Source organism: Mus pahari, chromosome 4 (assembly GCF_900095145.1).
Source record: "Mus pahari chromosome 4, PAHARI_EIJ_v1.1, whole genome shotgun sequence".
Classification (NCBI taxonomy): Eukaryota; Metazoa; Chordata; class Mammalia; order Rodentia; family Muridae; genus Mus; species Mus pahari.
The window spans coordinates 67,634,012-67,655,069 of NC_034593.1; the positions used below are offsets into that span (position 1 = coordinate 67,634,012).

Genomic DNA, 21,058 nt, shown 5'->3' on the forward strand with positions numbered 1-21,058 from the left:
TCTATCTATCTATCTATCTATCTATCTATTTATATACATATATCATGTTATGTGTTGTTGTTTTATTATGCCACTGATATTGAGATACTTTTGCATAATTTTAATTTAGCTGATTTAAAATTGAGAATAAAGTTACGATTGAAGCAATATATGAGTGTAATTTAAAAAGCAAGCTGATATTTAAACTTTTCTCATGAACATTCTTTTTGAAGGACCAACAATAATAACTAACAAATAGAACTTCATACCTGTAAAATTCTTTAACGTTAATCTAGGTACACTTTGAACTCTACTTACAAATCTTTCATGTAATCATTAAGATGTCATCAGGTAGATTTGCACAGAACCTACAGAACAACTCCAAACCCATAGTCATAGAGACAGACAGGGATAACTTCAGTGATGCACAGAACCAAAAATTAATAGACAAAAATACAAGAAAGAGATTTGTGAGGGGGAGGGTGGTATAAGGAGATAAGGAGGGAATGGTGAATTCAGTCAATATGTATTGCATAACATGTCAAAATGTGGAAAATTATAATTAAGTAATACAATAAAACATTATCAAATATTACTGGACTCAGAAGTGAGAACAGAACTGGAGGAGAAGATGCAGAGAAAACCCTTATAGCATTTGAAGTGGAGAATCTGTGCTCTGTCCAATGGATGACTATCCACATCCACTTCTGTATTTGCCAGGCCCTGGCAGGGCCTCTCAGGAGACAGCTATATAAGACTCCTGTCAGCAAAATCTTGCTGGAATCTGCAATAGTGTCTGGGTTTGGTGGTTGTTTATGGGATGAATCCCTGGGTGGGGCAGTCTCTGGATGGTCATTCCTTCAGTCTCTGCTCTGAACTTTGTCTCTGTAACTCCTTCAGTGGGGATTTTGTTTCCCCTTCTAAGAAGAATCGAAGACTTTGGTCTTCCTTCTTCCTGAGTTTCATGTGGTTTACAAATTGTAACTTGGGTATTCTGAGCTTCTGGGCTAATATCCACTTATCAGTGAGTGCATATCATGTGTGTTCTTTTGTGATTGGGTTAATTCACTCAGGATGATACCCTCCAGAGACATCCATTTGCCTAAGAATTTCATAAATTCATTGCTTTTAATAGCTATGTAGTACTCCATTGTGTAAATGTACCACATTTTCTGTATCCATTTTTCTGTTGAGGAACGTCTTGTTTCTTTCCAGCTTCTGGCTAATATAAATAAGGCTGCTATGAACATAGTAGAGCATGTGTCCTTATTACATGTTGAAACATCTTCTGGGTATATGCCCAGGAGTGATATTGCTCCTGGATCATCAGGTAGTACTATGTCCAATTTTCTGAGGAACTGCCAAACTGATTTCCAGAGTGGGTGTACCAGCTTGCAATCTCACCAGCAATGGAGGAGTGTTCCTCTTTCTCCACATCCTCGCCAGCATCTGCTGTCACCTGAGATTTTGATTTTAGCCATTCTGACTGGCATGAGGTGGACTCTGTTTAGCTCTGTACCCCATTTTTAATAGGGTTATTTGGTTCTCTGGAGTCCAACTTCTTGAGTTCTTTATATATTTTGGTTATTGCTCCCCCATCTGATTTAGGATTGGTAAATCTCTTTTCCCAATCTGTTGGTTGTTTTCTTGTCATATTGACAGTGTCCTTTGCCTTACAGAAGGTTTGCAATTTTATGAGAACCCATTTGTCGATTCTTGATCTTACAGCACAAGACATTGCTATTCTGTTCACCAAGTTTTCCCCTGTACCCATATCTTCGAGACTTTCCCCCACTTTCTCCTCTATAAGTTTCAGTGTCTCTTGTTTTATATGGAGTTCCTTGATACATTTAAACTTTAGCTTTGTACAAGGAGATAAGAATGGATCAATTTACATTTTTCTACATGCTAACCTCCAATTGAGCCAACACCATTTGTTGAAAATGCTGTCTTTTTTCCACTGGAAGGTTTTAGCTCCTTTGTCAAAGATCAAGTGACCCTAGGTGTGTGGGTTCATTTCTGGCTCATCACCTCTATTCCATTGATCGACCTGTCTGTCACTGTACCAGTATCATGCAGTTTTTATCACAATTGCTCTGTAGTATAGCTTGAGGTCAGGGATTGTGATTCAGCAAAGGTCCTTTTATTGTTGAGAATAGTTTTTGCTATCCTAGGTTTTTTTTGTTATTTCGGGTGAATTTGCAAATTGCCCTTCCTTATTCTGTGAAGAGTTGAGTTGGAATTTTGATGGTGATTACATTGAATTATAGATTGCTTTCGGCAAGATGGCCATTTTGAGTATATTAATCCTGCCAATCCATGAGCATGGGAGATGGAAGTGCTTCCTTCATGTGCTTCCTCTGATGGTTTTGTCCCCAGTTCCTTAACTGTATAGTAGGATAGCACTTGAACATATTTTTCATTTGGTAATATGAAATGCACTGGTAATTTCAGCAACAGAACCAAGAATTTATGTTTTTTTCTTTTTTCTCCAGAATTTCTAATTCATGATGGACCTTTTGGATCTTGTGAAAATAAGTACTGTGGCTTGGGGAGGCACTGCGTTATCAGCAGAGAGACAAGGCATGCGGAGTGTGCCTGCATGGACCTTTGCAAACAGCACTACAAACCTGTGTGTGGATCTGATGGGGAATTCTATGAAAACCACTGTGAAGTGCACAGAGCTGCCTGCCTAAAAAAGCAAAAGATCACCATCGTTCACAATGAAGACTGCTTCTTTAAAGGTAAAGGCAGGGTGAGGCCTACAGTGTCATAGTCCTCTACCTGTCCTATTTTCTACTGCTGTCATTAAAATTTGAACATAGTATCATTTTATGTCTCCAAGCATTTGAAAAAATCAGAAGGAAAAAATAACTTTAACAAACCCCAAATTCAGTAGTGTACGGAAATATGCATAAATAGAATTCCGATATTCATTTATGAGACTAAAGCTGGCCAAATTCTGACTCATAATTTAATATAGAAATGAGTGTTGGGCCATATGGTTTCCCAATCACAGAGTTATTATAGGGACAGAGGGTAGTTATTTCAGTCTGTAGGCCAAATCTCACCAGTGTAAAGCACCTAGAATCCTGGTGAGGGGCCAGGGAAAGCCAAGCTAGGTTGTGGTGGCTTGTCTTTGCTTCCTGATGTACAGAGTGATTTCAGTTTGCAGCATGCAACTCAAATTATATGTGACTTCTAATTGCCCACTTCAGTAACAATAAAGTCATAAGAAACTCATTTAGCAAATCTGAGGCAGTGATAGTTTAACATTTTAAAGTATTATTTACACTCATAAAATTGAAATGATGGTTTAGTGAATAGTACTTCTGAATTAGTAATTAGAGATTATATTTTAGTGTGTTCTATAAATATATCATCAAATGGACTTTTATCATATCTTACTTATTTATACTATGATTTGTTACTTCGTTATTTATGTTGGAGAAAATATTTCCTTTCTGGTGTCATGACTTATTTAAATTCTAGGGTCAATATAAAACCATCCACAGTTCTAACAGGTCAATGATCATGTGTATTCTTGAAGTTGTGAATTCCTACATCTCAGTTAATCGAAATACTTAACTGTATTCACAATATAGAAATTACAGGTTATTTCACTCTTGAATTTGAGATAAAATATATTGCAACCCTTCATTTCCCTATTTATTAAATAAAATTAAAGATTTAAAGTTACTCCTTTTCAATATAGTTTTCAATAAAATATATTTCAAGGAGATAAAAATGATAACAGGATACTTTTAAGACAAAATAAGATGTGGTATGCTGTGGACATAGTGGCTTCTAGAAGCAACATGCTATTTCTGTGAAAGAGTAAGAATACTCTGGTTATTCACAGCAACCTGAATATGTTTTTGCAGAGTTTTATCACATAGATTCTCTTCATTTACCAAATCGTAGATGCTTTGGATTCAAATTATTCTCTTTCACTTTTCAATTTAACCACTGATTTCAGTGCATAGTTGTTTATGTCAGACTTTGAAAGGGGAAACTTTTTTCTGTCATTTAGCCAAGATGGTAGGATAAAAATTATATTACCACAATGATATCATAAAATTAAGTAAGTTATCTATAATATAAAACTGAATAAACATATTGTTGTAATCTTATGTATGTATAGGAGTGTATGTGTAGGGGTGTGTGTGTGTGTGTGTGTGTGTGTTGACATATGCATATGTACACATGGCTAAAGTGCTCATGAAGGACAGGATTTTTTAATCCACTGGAAATGGGATGATATTGAGTTACTCAGTTCTGGAACCAGACGCACAACCCCTGGAAGAGTAGAGTACAATTCTACTTCAAACTGAGACTCTGGCAATGTGACATGTGCCATTGAACACACAGAAACATACAGAATTCAATATTATGACAGAAGATAAAGCAGTGTATTTAGTGTTTTGCTTGATAACTGAGCACTTATTTATAATGCCACTAAATACTTAAAATAACATAAAATGTGTGAACAATAGCCAGAATCTTTTTATAATTTATCATAAAATGATTGTATGAAAACTTTGGTCCTTTAGATTCATCATGAGTATTAATTAGATCTATGTGTGCTTCAAAATACATTCTCATCACAGAGTACTGTATTTCCATTTATCTTATTTAGATTAGTGACTATGAGTTAACATATTCTCAGTTCCCAGGATTTGAGGACTTCTGTTTGATTTAGTATCTTGACTAAGGAACTGTTAGTTCCTAAAATGCCTGTATTTGAGCAGATAGTGTGTAAATAAATAGCAAAACAAACTACTTGTCCTGTAGGCAGTGCATGTGTGGTCAGCTTAGTCTGGGAAATAACAATTCCACTTTCAGGAACTGGAACCTCTTTGAGAGGTTTTGTGATAATTGCTGTAAGTATGAATTATTTTTCTAGAATTTTAACCAGATATCTTGCTTCTTACAGTGTCATATTGGAAGAAACTTTAACAATATTAAGTTCGCAAACTAAAATGTCTTTTAATTAATTAGATGCTTCAAAGGCAAACTCAAACCATATTAACCATATGTCCAACATATCTTGTATTTTAAGATTAATTATTACTAGGAAAACTTAAAATGAGAAATTAAAGATCTATTAGCCACTCTATGCTGTGTTTAAAGTAAGCATTATTATTTGATAATTACATATATAACATAATATGTTATGATGAAATCCAAATCCCATTCCTTCTTCTCAAATGGCTTTTTCTTTCTCAAAATTTAACAGGACAGAGACACGCCTGTTTTTCAGTAACTGTGTATAAGTAGAGTCTTGGATGCTATACATACAATGGCTCTTATTCACACAGACTAAAATATTTTTAACGATTGCTTTAAAATATTATTTTTACTTTAGAATTTCACATTTAAAATTTTCTTTGATGCTTACTATTTGTATCACTTTGACTATTAAAGCTAGTAAGTGTACTGCCCTGTATCCTAGTTGAATAGAACAAAACACATAAACACACATGTGAAAATCTAGTAAATCTTAGTCATGGATGAAGATGGGATGAGAGTAAGCATCCAAGTTATAGTGTAGAACCATCATTTAAACTACACTGCCCTTGAAAGGAACTTACTAAAGGGCACATGGAATCTACATACTAATTTCTGCCAATGGCTATCAATCAATCATTATCTAAAATATTAAATCATAAAGTATCAAAAAACCTAGAATATAGTCAATATGTAAAGAAGGTAGATTTAATTTATATAGCCATGTATATTGATTGTGTGCTTTAAGTTCTGCTTGCAATGTAGATTAAAAAATATGTATATTACCCAATATTTCATATAGTTTTTTTTCCCATTTTATATCTATTATGATATATTGAAGTGTCTCTGTAACAATCATAGTATTTCCTAAAAATGAAATGTGTAACTGAATTTACCATCTACTACTTTGTAGTAATGTTCAGCATTACTTAAATGTTATATTTCTACCCGATGTGTAGCTATTTATTTTTGTGCTAAGAGTCTCTTGCCTGAAAGTCATTTCTCCTGTGAGGGTCTTCTAAAACTGCAGTTGTTCACATCAGAACTACAATTACCATTTCTTAACACTAGGTCAGTCTGTCACACAAAGTGGAATTTACTTACTCATAATGCAGAGGTTAACTGGAACACAAAATCTCAGCTACAAACTATGCCAAAAGGAAGAGGAAATTAAATCTCTTTAAGAGAGAGTCAATTGAACAGAGACCATTTTGCCATTTACTGTGCTGGGAAAAAAACTGCCATAAAGGAGCTGTTCTGTGCACTTAAATGTGCAGTACAAACAGTAAGAAGTTGGAGATCCAGTTGTTACAATTACCTGAGTACTATTTGAATGAAATCTCAGACTGTTTAATTTTTTCCTTGCATAATTTGCTTAGGCATTTTCATATTATTATACTGTGTTTTACCATAACTTTTAAATCAAAGAATTACAGAAACTTTAGTTGCAAATATATTTAGGCTGTCTTTTCTTTGCAAAGCATACCTTCAAAAAGCTTCCATTTTATGTTTATACATTTTTCTCTACCACCTTAAAACAAGTAAATGTGGAGGACTAACACAAAGATTTTTGTTTTGGCTAGACTCAGTTATCTGAAATGCAGGCTGATGGTGAAATTAATAATGTGGGCAATGTTAAAGTTCCCATAATTCATTATGCTAAACAACCAGAAGTGGCTGTTTTTATGAATTCATTCAGCACTCATCCAAAATAATTCGATTAATTTCCTAATTTTTGGTGAGTTTATCTTAAAATTCTTGACTTTACTCATAGAAAACAGTCACCTCACTTCATTTTTAAATTAACCTAATAACAATGTTTCCCTACTGATTTTAAAGACCTCTGCAATGTACTTGCTAGAGTATAAAATTTTATATATTTACCTGCTATTTACAAATGGATATTAGTTTCATGATACACAGATGTTTTGTAGAAAATATAAATGAGCTAAAGATTCAAATAGTATATATGCTAAATAATAACTTAATGGAGAATTTAATGAGTGCTACTCAACAAATGTATTATGTACAATACAAAGCCCAGAAGAATAAATCATTGGGAGAAGATTTCTTTGGCACACATGAGGTGCATAGTTTATCACCCAGATCAGACAGAGAGTAAGAGTGAGAGTGAGAGCACGAGAGAGAGAGAGAGAGAGAGAGAGAGAGAGAGAGAGAGAGAGAGAGAGAGAGAGAGAGAGAGAGAGAGAGAGAGAGAGAGAATAATATAAAAATGTGTTTGTGGGCTCAATGCCCCAGTGTAAGGGAATGCCAGGAAAGGGAAATGGGAGTGGGCAGGGGGACGGGGGATGGTTTAGGGGTTTTTAGGAGGGGAAATGAAGAAAGGGGATAAATTTTGAAATGCAAATAAAGAAAATATCTAATAAAGAAAAAAGCTAATGTGTTCGCGTATGTGTTTAAGAGCATGTGTGTGTGAAAGAAAGAAAAGAAGAGAAAAGAAACAAGAAATGGAACAAAAAGAAAGAAAAGTAAAGGAGAGGAGAAGAGGAAGAGAGTGAGAGAAAGAAAGAAAGAAAGAAAGAAAGAAAGAAAGAAAGAAAGAAAGAAAGAAAGAAAGAAAGAAAGAAAGAAAGAAAGAAAGCTTCCAATCAGTGAGACGTAGAGAGGGCAGTAGATGAAAAGGGAACATACAGTGCAACAATAGTCAATCATTTGCAGAAAATTGTAGCAGCATCAAGTGACTAGTTCATTATAGTAAACCAATGAACCAAAAGGACATGCAGGATGTACACAGGGATGTATGAATGATTTGACAGCATTCACACTGCAAGCCAATGCTGAGCTTAGTTGGGAACTAGGTCTTCTGTGTTTACCTTTTGTGCTTCAATGGACACTTCACATAATATCTTACACTTCACATTTCCTCTCCATCAATGATTTAGAAGTGAACACTTATAATCAATTTTAAGCCCTCTGACTTTAGTGGTATATATGGGGAATATATCAAGCATTTAGTAGTTCTTGACTAATGGAAACGCTGTTGCAGAAAATTATTGAAATTATCATTGGGGCTTCAATACTTGTGCACATTTGATTTGAATACAATTCACAGTTGAGTGTGAAGTCACACATATATTTTAGGTGCATATAAAGTCTAGCCTTGTATATGGTGAAACTATAAAACAAAACTAATTTTCCATGTTATAATAAACTAATTATAGAAAAATTCTGATTTGTATAAGAATGTTAACAGAAAAAAACTGAGTATGGAAATATGCTTCTTATTTATTGGCATTTAAAAAAACCATCTCATGCTTAAATTATATCATACCTAGAATATTTATTGAATAGGTAAAATGTAATTTAACAATCTCATTTTTCTTCTTAGTTTTCTAGCCAATATTAATGGGGGCCTGTTACTTTTTAATTTTCCCTATTTGTGCTATATAGTAGTTAAGTTTAACTTTCAAACATTTAGGTAATCTTAATTTGTTATGCAATATTTTTAAACTATAACTGCTTCCCAGTTTCCAGGTTTTAAGTTCTGTGTCTTACTATTTCATCTATTTCATGTTTTCTTATCTATGCCTGTATGAATTCTTCTTCTTCTTTTTCTTTTTTTAGATTTTCATAATTTTTAATTGGTTATTTTATTTATTTTCATTTCAATTGTGGTTTCCCCTCTGCAAATGTCCTATCTCATTACCCTCCCACTACCTCTGTGATGGTGCTCACCCACGCACCCACTCCCATCTCACCTCCCTAGCATAAAGAAGGCAACCCAAAGCCATTTTAGTAGTTCAAATACCACTTTTAACCTTTGCTATTTAGGTGCAATTTTTGTTATCATTGATCAACACTATGATTATTATCTTCATGTTCTTACTATCTTGTTTCCAATTCTCAAATACAATATTAATATAATCTTCAAAATATTGAAAAGTAAAAATTTTCTTAAAAAAGCATTGCTTGCAATTTAGTTAATATTTATTTTTCTGTGTCTTTGGAACTCAGGATAATGAAAATAATAGTTGATCACATTCTACATGACACTGATATAAAATATTATATAAAATAAATTTGGAAATTGTTCATGATCACTATGAGTTATATTACTTATAAATTGTCTTTTTAAAGTACTCACAGCTATTTCAGAGAATAGTTTAAAAATTATTAATTATAAAAAAATTAAAACTAGAGTGGTTGTACAAGCTTGCAATCCCACCAGCAATTAACATTTTTTTTTACATGCTGACCATGCACCATTTGTTAAAAATGCTGTCTTTTTTCCACTGGATGGTTTTAGATCCTTTGTCAAAGATCAAGTGACTATAGGTGTATAGGTTCATTTCTAGGTCTTCAGTTCCATTCCATTGATCTTCCTGCCTGTCTCTGTACCAGTAACATGCAGTTTTTTAATCAAAATTGCTCTGTAGTACAGCTTGAAGTCAGGGATGGTTATTTCCCAGAAACTTTTTTATTGTTTTCACTATCCTAGGATTTTTGTTGTTCCAAATGAATTTGCAAATAGCTCTTTCTAACTCTATGAAGAATTGATTTGGAATTTTGATGGGGATTGCATTTAATCTGTAGATTGCTTTCGGCAATCTACTATATTAATCCTGCCAATATTACTATATTAATCCTTCCAATCCATGAGCATGGGAAAGCTGGTGGGATTGAAAGCTGGTACAACCACTCTGGAAATCAGTTTGGCAATTCCTCAGAAAATTGGACATAGTATTACCTGAGGACCCAGCTATACCAATCCTGGACATATACCCATTAGATGCTCCAACATGTAATAAGGACACGTGCTTTACTATGTTCTTAGCAGCCCTATTTATAATAGACAGAAGATGGAAAGAACCCAGATGTCTTTCAACAGAGGAATGGATACAGAAAATGTGGTACCTTTACACAATGGAATACTACTCAGATATGATAAATGATGAATTCATGAAATTCTTAGGCAAATAGATGGGACTAGAAAATATCATCCTGAGTGAGGTAACCCAATCATAAAAGAACACACATGGTATGCACTCACTGATAAGTGGATATTAGCCCAAAAGCTCCAAATAATCAAGATACAATTCATAGACCACATGAAGCTCAAAAAAAGGAAGACCAAAGTGTGGCTGTTCAGTACTTCTTAGAAGGAAAACAAAATACTCAAAGGAGCAAATATGGAGATAAAGTATAGTTCAGACACTGAAGGAAAAGCCATCCAGAGACTGTCCCACCTGGAGATTAATTCCATATACAGTTACCAAGCCCAGAAAATTGTGGATGCCAAGAATTGCATGCTGACAGGAACCTGATATAGCTGTCTCCTGAGAGGCCCTGCCAGAGCCTTACAAATACAGAGGCAGATGCTCACAGCCACCCATTGGGCTGAGCTGTGACCCTCTATTTGGGTCCCAAATAGAGGAGTTAAAGAACTGAAGGAGTAGAAGGGGTTTGCTACCCTATAGGAAATACCACAATATCAACCAACCAGATTCCCCCAGGGTTCCCAGGGAATAAGTCATCACCCAAAGAGTACACATAGTTCCAGCTACATATGCAGCAGATGATGGCCTTTTCAGGCATCAGTGAGAGAAGAGGTCCTTGGTCTTTGAAGGATCAAGAGATGCTCCGTAGGGGAATTGAGGGCAGAGAGATAGGAGTGGTGGGTGAGTGGAGAAACACTCTCATAGAAGCATGGGGAGGGACGATAGGATAGGGGGTTTCCAGGTGGGTAGGAACCGGGAAAGGGGATAACATTTGAAATGTAAGTAAAGAAAATATCCAATAACAATATAATAAATTAAAACCAAATGTTAAGGAAGATAGCTTTGCATGTTTCCACAATATAGCTATATGTAATGAAAACATTTAGACAAAATTACATTAAATAATGAAACTATATACTTTATAGCACAATGTAAATGTATTATGATTAATTAGCAATGCTACTGTTTTGACTCTAATTAAGAAAAACATAAAGAATGTGTTTAAGTTGTTTATCATAGCAAAATATCTGCAATTCCAACATTCAAGAATTAGACATTGTAGAATCAGGAGCTGAAGGCTGTCATAAGCCACTCTAAGAATATTCATTTTTAAATGAAAACATGTCCAAAACCAACAAAGCAAACAAACAAACAAACAAAAATGTAACATATAAATGAATAATGTTTTCAGGTTAAATAAATTCAATGTAAATAAATTTAATTTAATAATATATATTAAGTTTTAGAACATGAATCAAAATGTTATGTTTAGTGATTTACAGGTCACATAGTTGCAGCAGAGTTTTAATACCTTGTGTGGCAAATATTTAAGCAGATCATTCACATCTAATTTATTCTTTACATGATAATCAGTCTACATACTGTTTCTAATCAAAATATGCATATCTAGTATTTTGAATAATAGTTTTCTATAGGCACCCAACAACGTCAGAGCATTTGCTGTAAATACCTTTTTAGCATGTTTTGCTCTTCACCTAACCCTTACCCACTTATGAATAGCCATGAATTATTTCCTTTTTATAGACTATTGTGTTGAACCATGAATAGATATATGTATGATAATAGGATGCTCATATATTTTAAATATGTATTATGAAGGTTTGGCTAATATCTCATTATGGACAAGCAAACAGAATTGCTATGTTCACTTTGGATGTGAGTTAGGCCATGAATGGTGAGCTTGACGTGGGACACATACAATTGGGAGCTCTATATGGAAAAATACAAAACTAAGAGTTTCTGTCCCTGAAATGTGGTTGGAAATGAGAACAAATCACGAAGATCATGGAGCTCAGGACAAAAATATGTTTCACTGTATACTTCAGAGGATGGAAGGAGCCCAGCAGAAGACATAACTGGTAGCATGTGACACATATCGAGACAGTGACAAGACACATTACCAGAAATTTGTAAGCAGCCAGATTGTGAATTGTATTAAATGTTTCTGAAGTTTTGGAGGCTACAGATTGGGAAATATACACTGATTTGGAAAGCTTAAGGTCATATGTGACTTTGGAAAGAGTGAAGAGATAGAAAGTTAGTCCTGAAGAAATGAGGTTTCAAGTGCATTAGAATGAGTTCCTTGAATAAGAACAAAAATGTGTCAAAATGTATTAGCAAGACAGGTACATGATTGGAACAATAAAGTACCCAAGGGAAAGAGGATGGGACAAAGAACCTAGAGATAATTCAAGAAGAGGGGTCTCTGCTGACCTATGACATGGGGACTCAAGGCACAAAGGCAAAGAACATTAACTACCCATATTCTGCCTAAGAAGGGGATCAGGTACCCTCAGGACATACAGTCATCTGTGTTTTCTTTTTTACTTTTAACAGTTTTGTGTATGCATAATCCACCACAGTCTGAAAGTATTAAGCAGAAAATTCCAGAAAAAAGTACTACATATACTTAAATTGTTTATTTACTTGGGGAAGATGAGTTACTCTCCAATCCTGGATTACTCTCACCTCCCTTAGCCAGGAAATGAGTCACCTTTGGGTTCATGTACTTAATAAGAAAGTGATATGCACCTACTAATCACTTAGCAACCAACTGGGTGATCATACCCATTGTAGACATATTGCAGGTTCTGTTTCCATATACCTCTTACTTCATTTAGAACTGCTTCTAAGCCATTGATAATAGCATTACCTGCATAGAAAACAAAAACAAAAACAAAAACAAAACAGCCAGAAAGTGATTCCTGTCAGAAAAAAATGTCACCACAGAAGCAAATACTGTGTCTATGTACCTTTTAAGAACATCAGCTCAGTGATGCAAGATTCTGTGAAGGGGAAAGAAAAATACCATATTAAATGACTCCCACAGTAACATTTTTATAACTATACAATTTTATCATCAGTTATTCTGAGTGAGTTATTATGCTTAATTTATGTTAACTTTTCTACATATGTACTATAGAAAAACAAGCAATATCCATATGCAGTTTGGTAGTAATGAAATATGAATGCAAAATTTATGGGAAACACACATAATATAATCTTACTTTATTAACAACTGTATGGAGAGCATATATGTAACTCAATATGATTGAGAAAAATCTTGCTTTAACCATGAAAAACTGGGAGAGCTTGAGAATGCACTGAGAATTGAAATTGTAGTACTTTATTAAAGAAAATTAATGTTGGAAGCTTGAAGTAGCTAAAATACATCCTAAAATTTTTTACTCTTAAACATTATCTTATGGTGTATGTTTGTTTAATTAATCTTATTGAAAAATCATGTTGAAATAAAATTGATTTAGTTAACATAGATATTTTCATGATTTGCATATAAGTCATTTGTTAGAAAAGAAGAAATATTCAAAATGTAAAAGCTTTCTTAAAAAAATGAGAAAATTTATGTGATTTTGGTGAATCTAATTGAACACTATATCAATAGTTAACACAAATATTACATGATTCATCTCATAGTTGCTCAAAACAGTATATGCGTGTTGAATGACATTTCCTGGGAATATGGAAACAAAAGTTTTCAATTCCATATAGAGTATCAATGAAAGACAAACTTCATAGTTCTACTCAAGTAAAACGCTATAAGCGAAGAGTTTATAGGTCTCATAGGAGAATGGATGAAAGGATACTTAAAGGATCTTGTGATGCTTGCTGCATAAATGAAAACTAACTCCAGCATGAGTGACAACTCATAGCATTACTTTCAGGCAGCTTGGAAGATGAAGGAAATGAAGGCCTCTTCTCCTTATTTCTCCTTACCAGGCCTTGTTATGTGTATGTTCTCAGAGAGAAAAGGACACTGTGAATGTGGAATGTTCAGGGTCTTGCTGAGTTTTGTTAGTTTCTTTGGATCCTAAGAGCCTCCCTCCAAGTTAGAATGTTTCAACATGGAGGAAGTCTCTATACAACAATACTTACCCAAACTCTTTTATCAAAATCGTTTTCAGCATCAAGATATTATTATCATTTGCATTTGTAACACAAAATTCATATAAATTCATTTAGTATACTTACAGATGTCTATGATAGGCTTGTATGTTTGAAACTGTATGATTTCTAAGTGTTCACTGATGAGCATTTACTAATACTTAGGGTTTTATTTGAACATGGAGATATGATCCAGTCCTTACTTTAACCTACTGGGTGGGGTTGAGTGGTTTGATGAATAAAATTATTACAATTCCCAACTATTACATTTCCCAATATAGGAAAATCTGTTTGGCTGACTATCTACTATGAATACTGAAATTACTTGATGGTAAAGGACACCTATGTTCTTGCTAGCCAAAAATTTTTTATATAGAATTTATTTCTACATTGGAGTTAATCATCATGCATATACATTCCTTTTTATGTAGCAGAAGATGACCTAATCAGCCATCATTGGGAAGAGAGGCCCCTTGGTCTTGCAAACTTTATATGCCCCAGTACAAGGGAACACCAGGGCCAAGAAGTGGGAGTGGGTAGGTAGGGGAGCAGGGCGAGGGAGAGTATAGGTATTTTTCAGGATAGCATTTGAAATGTAAATGAAGAAAATATCTAATAAAAAATTAAATAAAAGAAATTAACAATTATGATTATGTTTCAAATTAAAGAGGGATTATATATTGCAATAATTAAAATATTGAAATAATATAGATCATGTTGACAATTAATTGTGCCTTTCACCATGCATATAAATTATCTATAGCTCTGACTTATGATGTATTGCTTTAATAAATAGACAGTGTTCTTTAATAAGAATACATGTCTTAGGGGCTGGAGAGAAGACTTAACAATTCAGGTGGTCTTCCAGAGGATGGAGTTTGGCTTGCAAGCATTTATATCTCCAGTTCCAGGGAATTCTATGCAAATTTCTGGCCTCAGCAGGCACTGCTTTCATGTGGTGTGTGGTCATACATACATGCAAAACATCCATACACATAAAATAAACATAAAACCTTGAAAAGTGATAAATATCTCCAACTTTCTAAAATAACTGTAGACACCTAGAAGGGTATGGACTACTAAATCTGACACTTAGGCCATGAGTAACATCAGTAATGGAGTAGACTCAAGGTTATATATGTGTGTAAATATAAGTATATATATGCATAAATATATACAAATGTGTATATACTAATATACTTATTTTGTATATATTTATTTATAGGCATATAGGAATACATATGCATATACATATGTTTGTAAAATTAAAGAGAATCTAGAAGAGCAAATGATAGTTTTAGCTGATATTAACATTATGAAGTAGAGAGAATTTGGTCTGCTCATATTCAAGGTACTTGGTCATTCATCTTGCACCCTTGGACCCTGAATTTCTGCTCAAACATAGTAACATCTAAAGATATCAACTTTGAACTATTTTATGACTTATCAGAAACCAGTATTTCATTTCTATATCCTTATATATAAATATCTTTTAAAGAGTACCATGTACATAAAGCAAACTAAGTGTATAAGGTACCCAAACTAGTATTATAGGTTTTTTTCTCTTGGACAAATATTCCTAGGCTTTTTTTAAACAGTATTTTGTGTGAAATATTAAGGAATGTGTAAACCTGGATGCTGTGTGTTTTTAAGATCAGAATAATAATATGGTATTTAGCTGTGATGACAGTCTACAAAGCACAACAGGAGCATTTGGGGATTTAATTAAATTTATGTCAAAATTTATTTCAAATCCTGGAGCAAAATATTCCTGGGTAATATAACACATGTTTTGCCCTTTAGAAATTTTGACAAGTGGAAACATTTACATGACACATTAGCACAGTCTCCACAATTTAAAAGGAGCTGCTTTACAACATAGCAGCAGCTTTGTTCATTTATTCCACAGTAAACATGCAAACCAGCTCTTCTGTAAATGACTGCTGAGTCTACATCTACTGGCAACAGCAAGCATGAAACTCAATGTAATTACAGAACGTGCATAAGTAAAGAAAAAGGTTACGCCACTTCCCTTAAATGCAGTTCTAGTTATACAAAATTCTGGTTAATACAAATAATAAATATAACCATCAGCCATATATCTAGGCACTATCTTATAAATAATAGGTGCTGTATATGACCCCAGGTCATATTAAATATAACTTTAACTTCTACATACTTCCTTTTTTTTTTTTTTTTTTGCTAAGAGTCAAGGCCTCTCTTTGCCCCCAACTTCTCACCTGAAGACGTTTATGTCTTCCCAGGCAGGGAGTATTGTTTTCTGAGGTTTGATAGCAGTAACAGAAAATTGACAATGATATCTGGTATTTCAAATATGAGCCAAAATATTTGACATCATTTTAAAAGAACCATATATTTTGGCTCGGGTTAGAGGTATTTTGATTCCACTCTTATATGGCTCCATTGCATTGGGACTGAGGTAAGGCAGAATACCACATTGGAAGAAACATTTTTTTTCTGACCTGCACACAATGTTCAGAAAGTAAGTTGAATTTCTAAATGGGTCCAGGATACTTTTAAAATCAAGGTTATATACTTTTCTCTCTTTTGTGTCAACTTCATTTTATTAGTTATTTATTAATTTCATGCAATATATTTTGATCATATTCACATGGGTTGAGAAGATCCAACTCTTTTCAGAACCATCCTCATTTCTCTACACATAGAACTTTGCATTATTAAAAAAATGTCATTAGAAGTCAGTTTAATGCTATTTCCTTTTAGCAGACCAATAGTGTGCAACAACACTCCAGAATTATGAATATAGCCAGTAGGAATAAATCATCTAGATTAATATCAGCTTTCTTTCTTTTTTATTGGATATTTTCTTTATTTACATTTCAAATGTTATTCCCTATTCTATACTCCCTCCCCCTGCTTCTATGTGAGGGTGTTTCCCCCAACCACCCATCCATTCCTGCCTCCCCACCTTTGCATTCCCCTACACAAAGGGGGCATCGCACTTTCACAGGACCAAGTGTCTCTTCTCCTATTGATGTCCAACAAGGCCATCCTCTGCTACATATGTGGCTGGAGCCATGGGTCCCTCCATGTGTACTCCTTCGTTGGTGGTTTAGTCCCTGGGAGATCTGGGGGGTCTGGTTGGTTGATATTGTTTTTCTTCCTATGGTTGCAAACCCCTTCAGCTCCTGCAGTTCTTCCTTTAAAATTAAGGTTATCCAGCATCTTCTATCCTGTAAGCCCAACATTCTAGTTCCTTTCATGTCTATTAATATCATGAAACTATGAATCAATCAGTACATTAAGCCATTGGTTATATAGACCCTTCATGATATAATAATCTTTCAATGACTGGATTCAACAAACAAATCCTCTGGGAGATTATGCTATTTCTACACCATACTATAAAGTCCATATTAACACAATTTATCTAAAGGTACAGAAGTCTCAATCTATATTTGGCTCTATAAATCCAGATCTATGGAGGTATAATGCACCATGCTCAAAACGTAATAGAAGAGACCCTTTACTTCATGATAATCAGTAACAATGAGAGAAAGAAAAAGGTCTTAGAGGTTTGAAAATCATGGTGATTATTTGTTTTTGTTTGTTTCTACTCTCTTGTGCAAAAACAACATCTGAACTGACTTGGGCACTGTAACATTGAATATGTTGGGTTATAACTACATAACCTGGACACATATCTGAAACATTTCTGTTAAGGCGTGGTTGATAGGGTCACAGTAAAAAAAAAAAAAAAAAAGCATGTCCTTTGCTCTATCTCTCATGCATGTTGAGTTGTGTTTTCAGTTTTCTAATATCAGTTTGGATTCCCATTTTAACCACTGTATTCCACAGACTTATGACCCCTTAGAGCCCCATCCCCAGACTTCAGTTCAATCAAGATGGGGAGCTCTATTTTGATGCTTTATTTCTTTTTGAGAAAAACATTTATTGATTAATTTGGTTATAATCTTCCTTAATAAAGTCTTCCATTTATATTAATCCATACAATCTAAAGAAACTATTCAGGGATCTTTTATTTTGAAACAAAAATATCTGCTTTGTTAGACTAGGGATAATGTGCCCTTATTAACATTGACATTTTTCAACATAAATGAACATGTGAATTTATTTAATTTGATTTTGTGAACCATAATTATTTTTACTATTTTCTGTTGAGTAAATATATATGCGCTTGTTATGTGATAATTTTGCAGAGGTTTTGTTGCTCTTATTATGAGGAAATTTTTTTTTTATTTTAGCTCCTACTAAATCTGACATTGCCCTTTGTCTTTATATAAGCAAATAAAATGATTTTATGTCTCTTGTAAACTGAACAACACTAGTGGTTTGTTTACATTTTGGAGGTAATATAGCTTTCATAATAAAATTTTATGTCATAAGAAAAAATAATGGGATAATTTACATATTAGTTCTTGACATAAAAAAATAGTGGTTTGATTTTCAAAATATAGTCAATATCTTTTCAAATTATCAAGCCCTGCAGCATTTGAGTATATGAGCTTGTAAATATTTTAGGAAAAGAAATTGTGACTCTTAGCTATGGTCAGATAGAATCACCTTATCCATTACAGCAACCACAATTCTGGAGTTGTTCCTATTAGCAACTAAGAGCTGAGGCCCTGGGGTGAGTAAAGAAACACAGGATCCAGTAGGTAGGTCTTCTGTGCTTGCTCAACTCTCGCTATCACACTCACAGCTCTTAATGAAAACTGAGAAAATTTAAATTTCAACATTTATACTCTATAGCTGTAAACAAATGCAGATTTCCCCATACAGGGCTATCTTTATATTTTTCTCTATTTTGTTTTGATTAACAGTATTGTTGATAGAAAACCATTGACCTACAACATTTGGGGGAACAGAGAGTGACATTTTATAGGCTGTGAGGTTGATTTTCAGTTAATGTTTAGTTTGTGTTGCTACACATCTATAGAAAATCCATGATATTTCATGAAGAAAGATTACTGAATAGAAATAGATACTCAAAAAAAATGCTCCAATCTTACAGTAAAATTTGATGAGTAATATTTTTATTTTGAAAATACAATGATAAGTCCATAATTGACCTATCATGCTTTCAATAACATAATTGCAAGTTTGTTATTTTTATAGTATGTATTTTATTTAATTTTAATATACATAAAATAAGCACATTATAATAAATTATGTCATATAATGATAGTATAAAAAAGATGAAGAAATGGCTAATAAAGCATTTATCATTTTACTAACATTTACAAATGAAAGATGTAATGATTTTGATAAAAATATATTTCTTTAAAAAATAAATTAAATTATCTTTTATTCCAGAATAAAATTGAAATTATATTTAGGAAGACCACTTGAGGCCTTGAGGCCAGTCTCTTCAATAGTATCTTTAAACTTCTTTAAAGTGATTGCACTTAGAATGAAGAAAGTAATTCCTGGAGGGCTTAATAAAGAAAAAAATAGATATTGGTATTTGACACCAGTTAGGAAAAGATCAAGTAAAGAAATATTACAAAAGTCTATGAAGTGTTTGGCAAAGTATAGCTTCAACTATGTCTCTAGGATTAGTCACTAACTATTTGGGTTAATTAAATATCTCTCTTCAACTAGATGATAACAATTGTAACCATTAAAAGTGAGAAATTATCACATGAGAGGGGGATGCTATGAAAGTCAACAGGAACTAACATTCCACAAATGTTGGATTCTGAAATTATTGAAACAGAAACTCATTTTACTTCATTAAACCTATTTTTGTGTTAAGAATCACACCTCCTCTTCTGAGTAGCCCATGTATCACCTTTCTGGATTATCCTGCAAAACAATATTTTTTAATTTTCACTATTTCACGTAATCAGTAACTTTAATTAAGAATTGAATAATTAATTGGATTGTGGAAGGAAGTTTTCCTCCCTTGTCTTTACCACTGACAGTTTTGTATATTCAAGAATATAAAAGAAATAAAGGAAGTTAGTAGCAATGTTCTCTCATATTGACACTGGTGTTGTGATTTCTCCACACTTTGAAGATATTGGACCTCTGGTCAGTGACTATTATACAAAAAAGCATGTGACATATGAACTACAACCATATAGTCGTTTGTGAAAAGTAAGGACTGAGATGTTTTGATCTGAAATTTATCCTGAGGATTATGTGTTGCCCATGTAATACTGTTGGGATATGGCAACTTTAAAAGAAGGAACCCAGTGGGAGGAAGTTAGTTACTGGGAGGCATGTCCTTGATAATGGGAGCCCAGTCCCTCCTCTTCCTCTCTCTTTACTTCTCAGCTGTAATGAGATGAGACATTTGGTGTGCCATGCGCTCCCACCATGATGTACTGCCTTGCTGCTGGTCCAAAAGCAACAAGCCAACTGACCATGGACTGAAACCTACAAAACTGTGAGCCAAAATAAAACTTTCTTCTTTTTAAGTTGATTTTCTCAGGTATTGGTATAACAGAATACTGAAACACATTTTCTCCATCATTTTCCCTTTTCTCCTTATCTTTTTCCACATATATTCATACATTTGTAACTACATATCCTTTCTACATACATATACAAATGTGTGTGTGTGTGTGTGTGTGTGTGTGTGTCTGACTTTATTTCAGTGACTATCTCAGAGTTAAGGAGTAACTGTTGATGGCACAAGGAGCACACTGCCCTTTTCATTTGCTCTTCCTTTTTTTAAAAAAAATAATTATTTTATTTTATTTTACTTTATTTTTGTTACTTATTCAGTTTATATCTTGCTAACTTGCTACCTCCTAGACAACCCCTTCCACAATCCTTAGCTCCTTGTCCCTTCCCCTCTCCTCCTCTGAATGGATGGAGGCCATCTGTGTATCCACCTCCCCCCACCCGGCACATCAAGGCTCTAAAGAGCTAGATGCATCCTCTCCCACTGAGGTTAGAGAAGGCAACCCAGCTAGAACATATCCCATGTACAGGCAACAAGTATTGGGACAGTCCCCTTTCCAGTTCTTCATGACCCACATGAAGATCAAGCTGCAGATCTTCTACATATGCATGGGGAGGCCTAGCTTCAATTAGTATATGCTATTTGATGGTGGTTCAGACTCAAAGAGTCTCAAAGGCCCAGGTTAGTTGACTATGTTCTTCTTCTTATGGAGTTCCTATCCCCTTTGGGACCGGGATCCTTCCTCCTATACATCCCTAAATGTCCCCAA

At 33.9% G+C, this 21,058-nt stretch overlaps 1 protein-coding gene across 1 annotated transcript in view; it reads left to right on the plus strand.

The window, feature by feature from the left end:
* Nucleotides 1-21,058, plus strand: part of Fstl5 (follistatin like 5) — a 592,626-nt gene that overhangs the window by 230,059 nt on the left and 341,509 nt on the right. Inside the window, exon 4 of the mRNA XM_021196212.1 lies at nt 2,475-2,723. Coding sequence (XP_021051871.1) covers nt 2,475-2,723 — 249 coding nt within the window. The remainder of the gene's footprint in view (nt 1-2,474; nt 2,724-21,058) is intronic.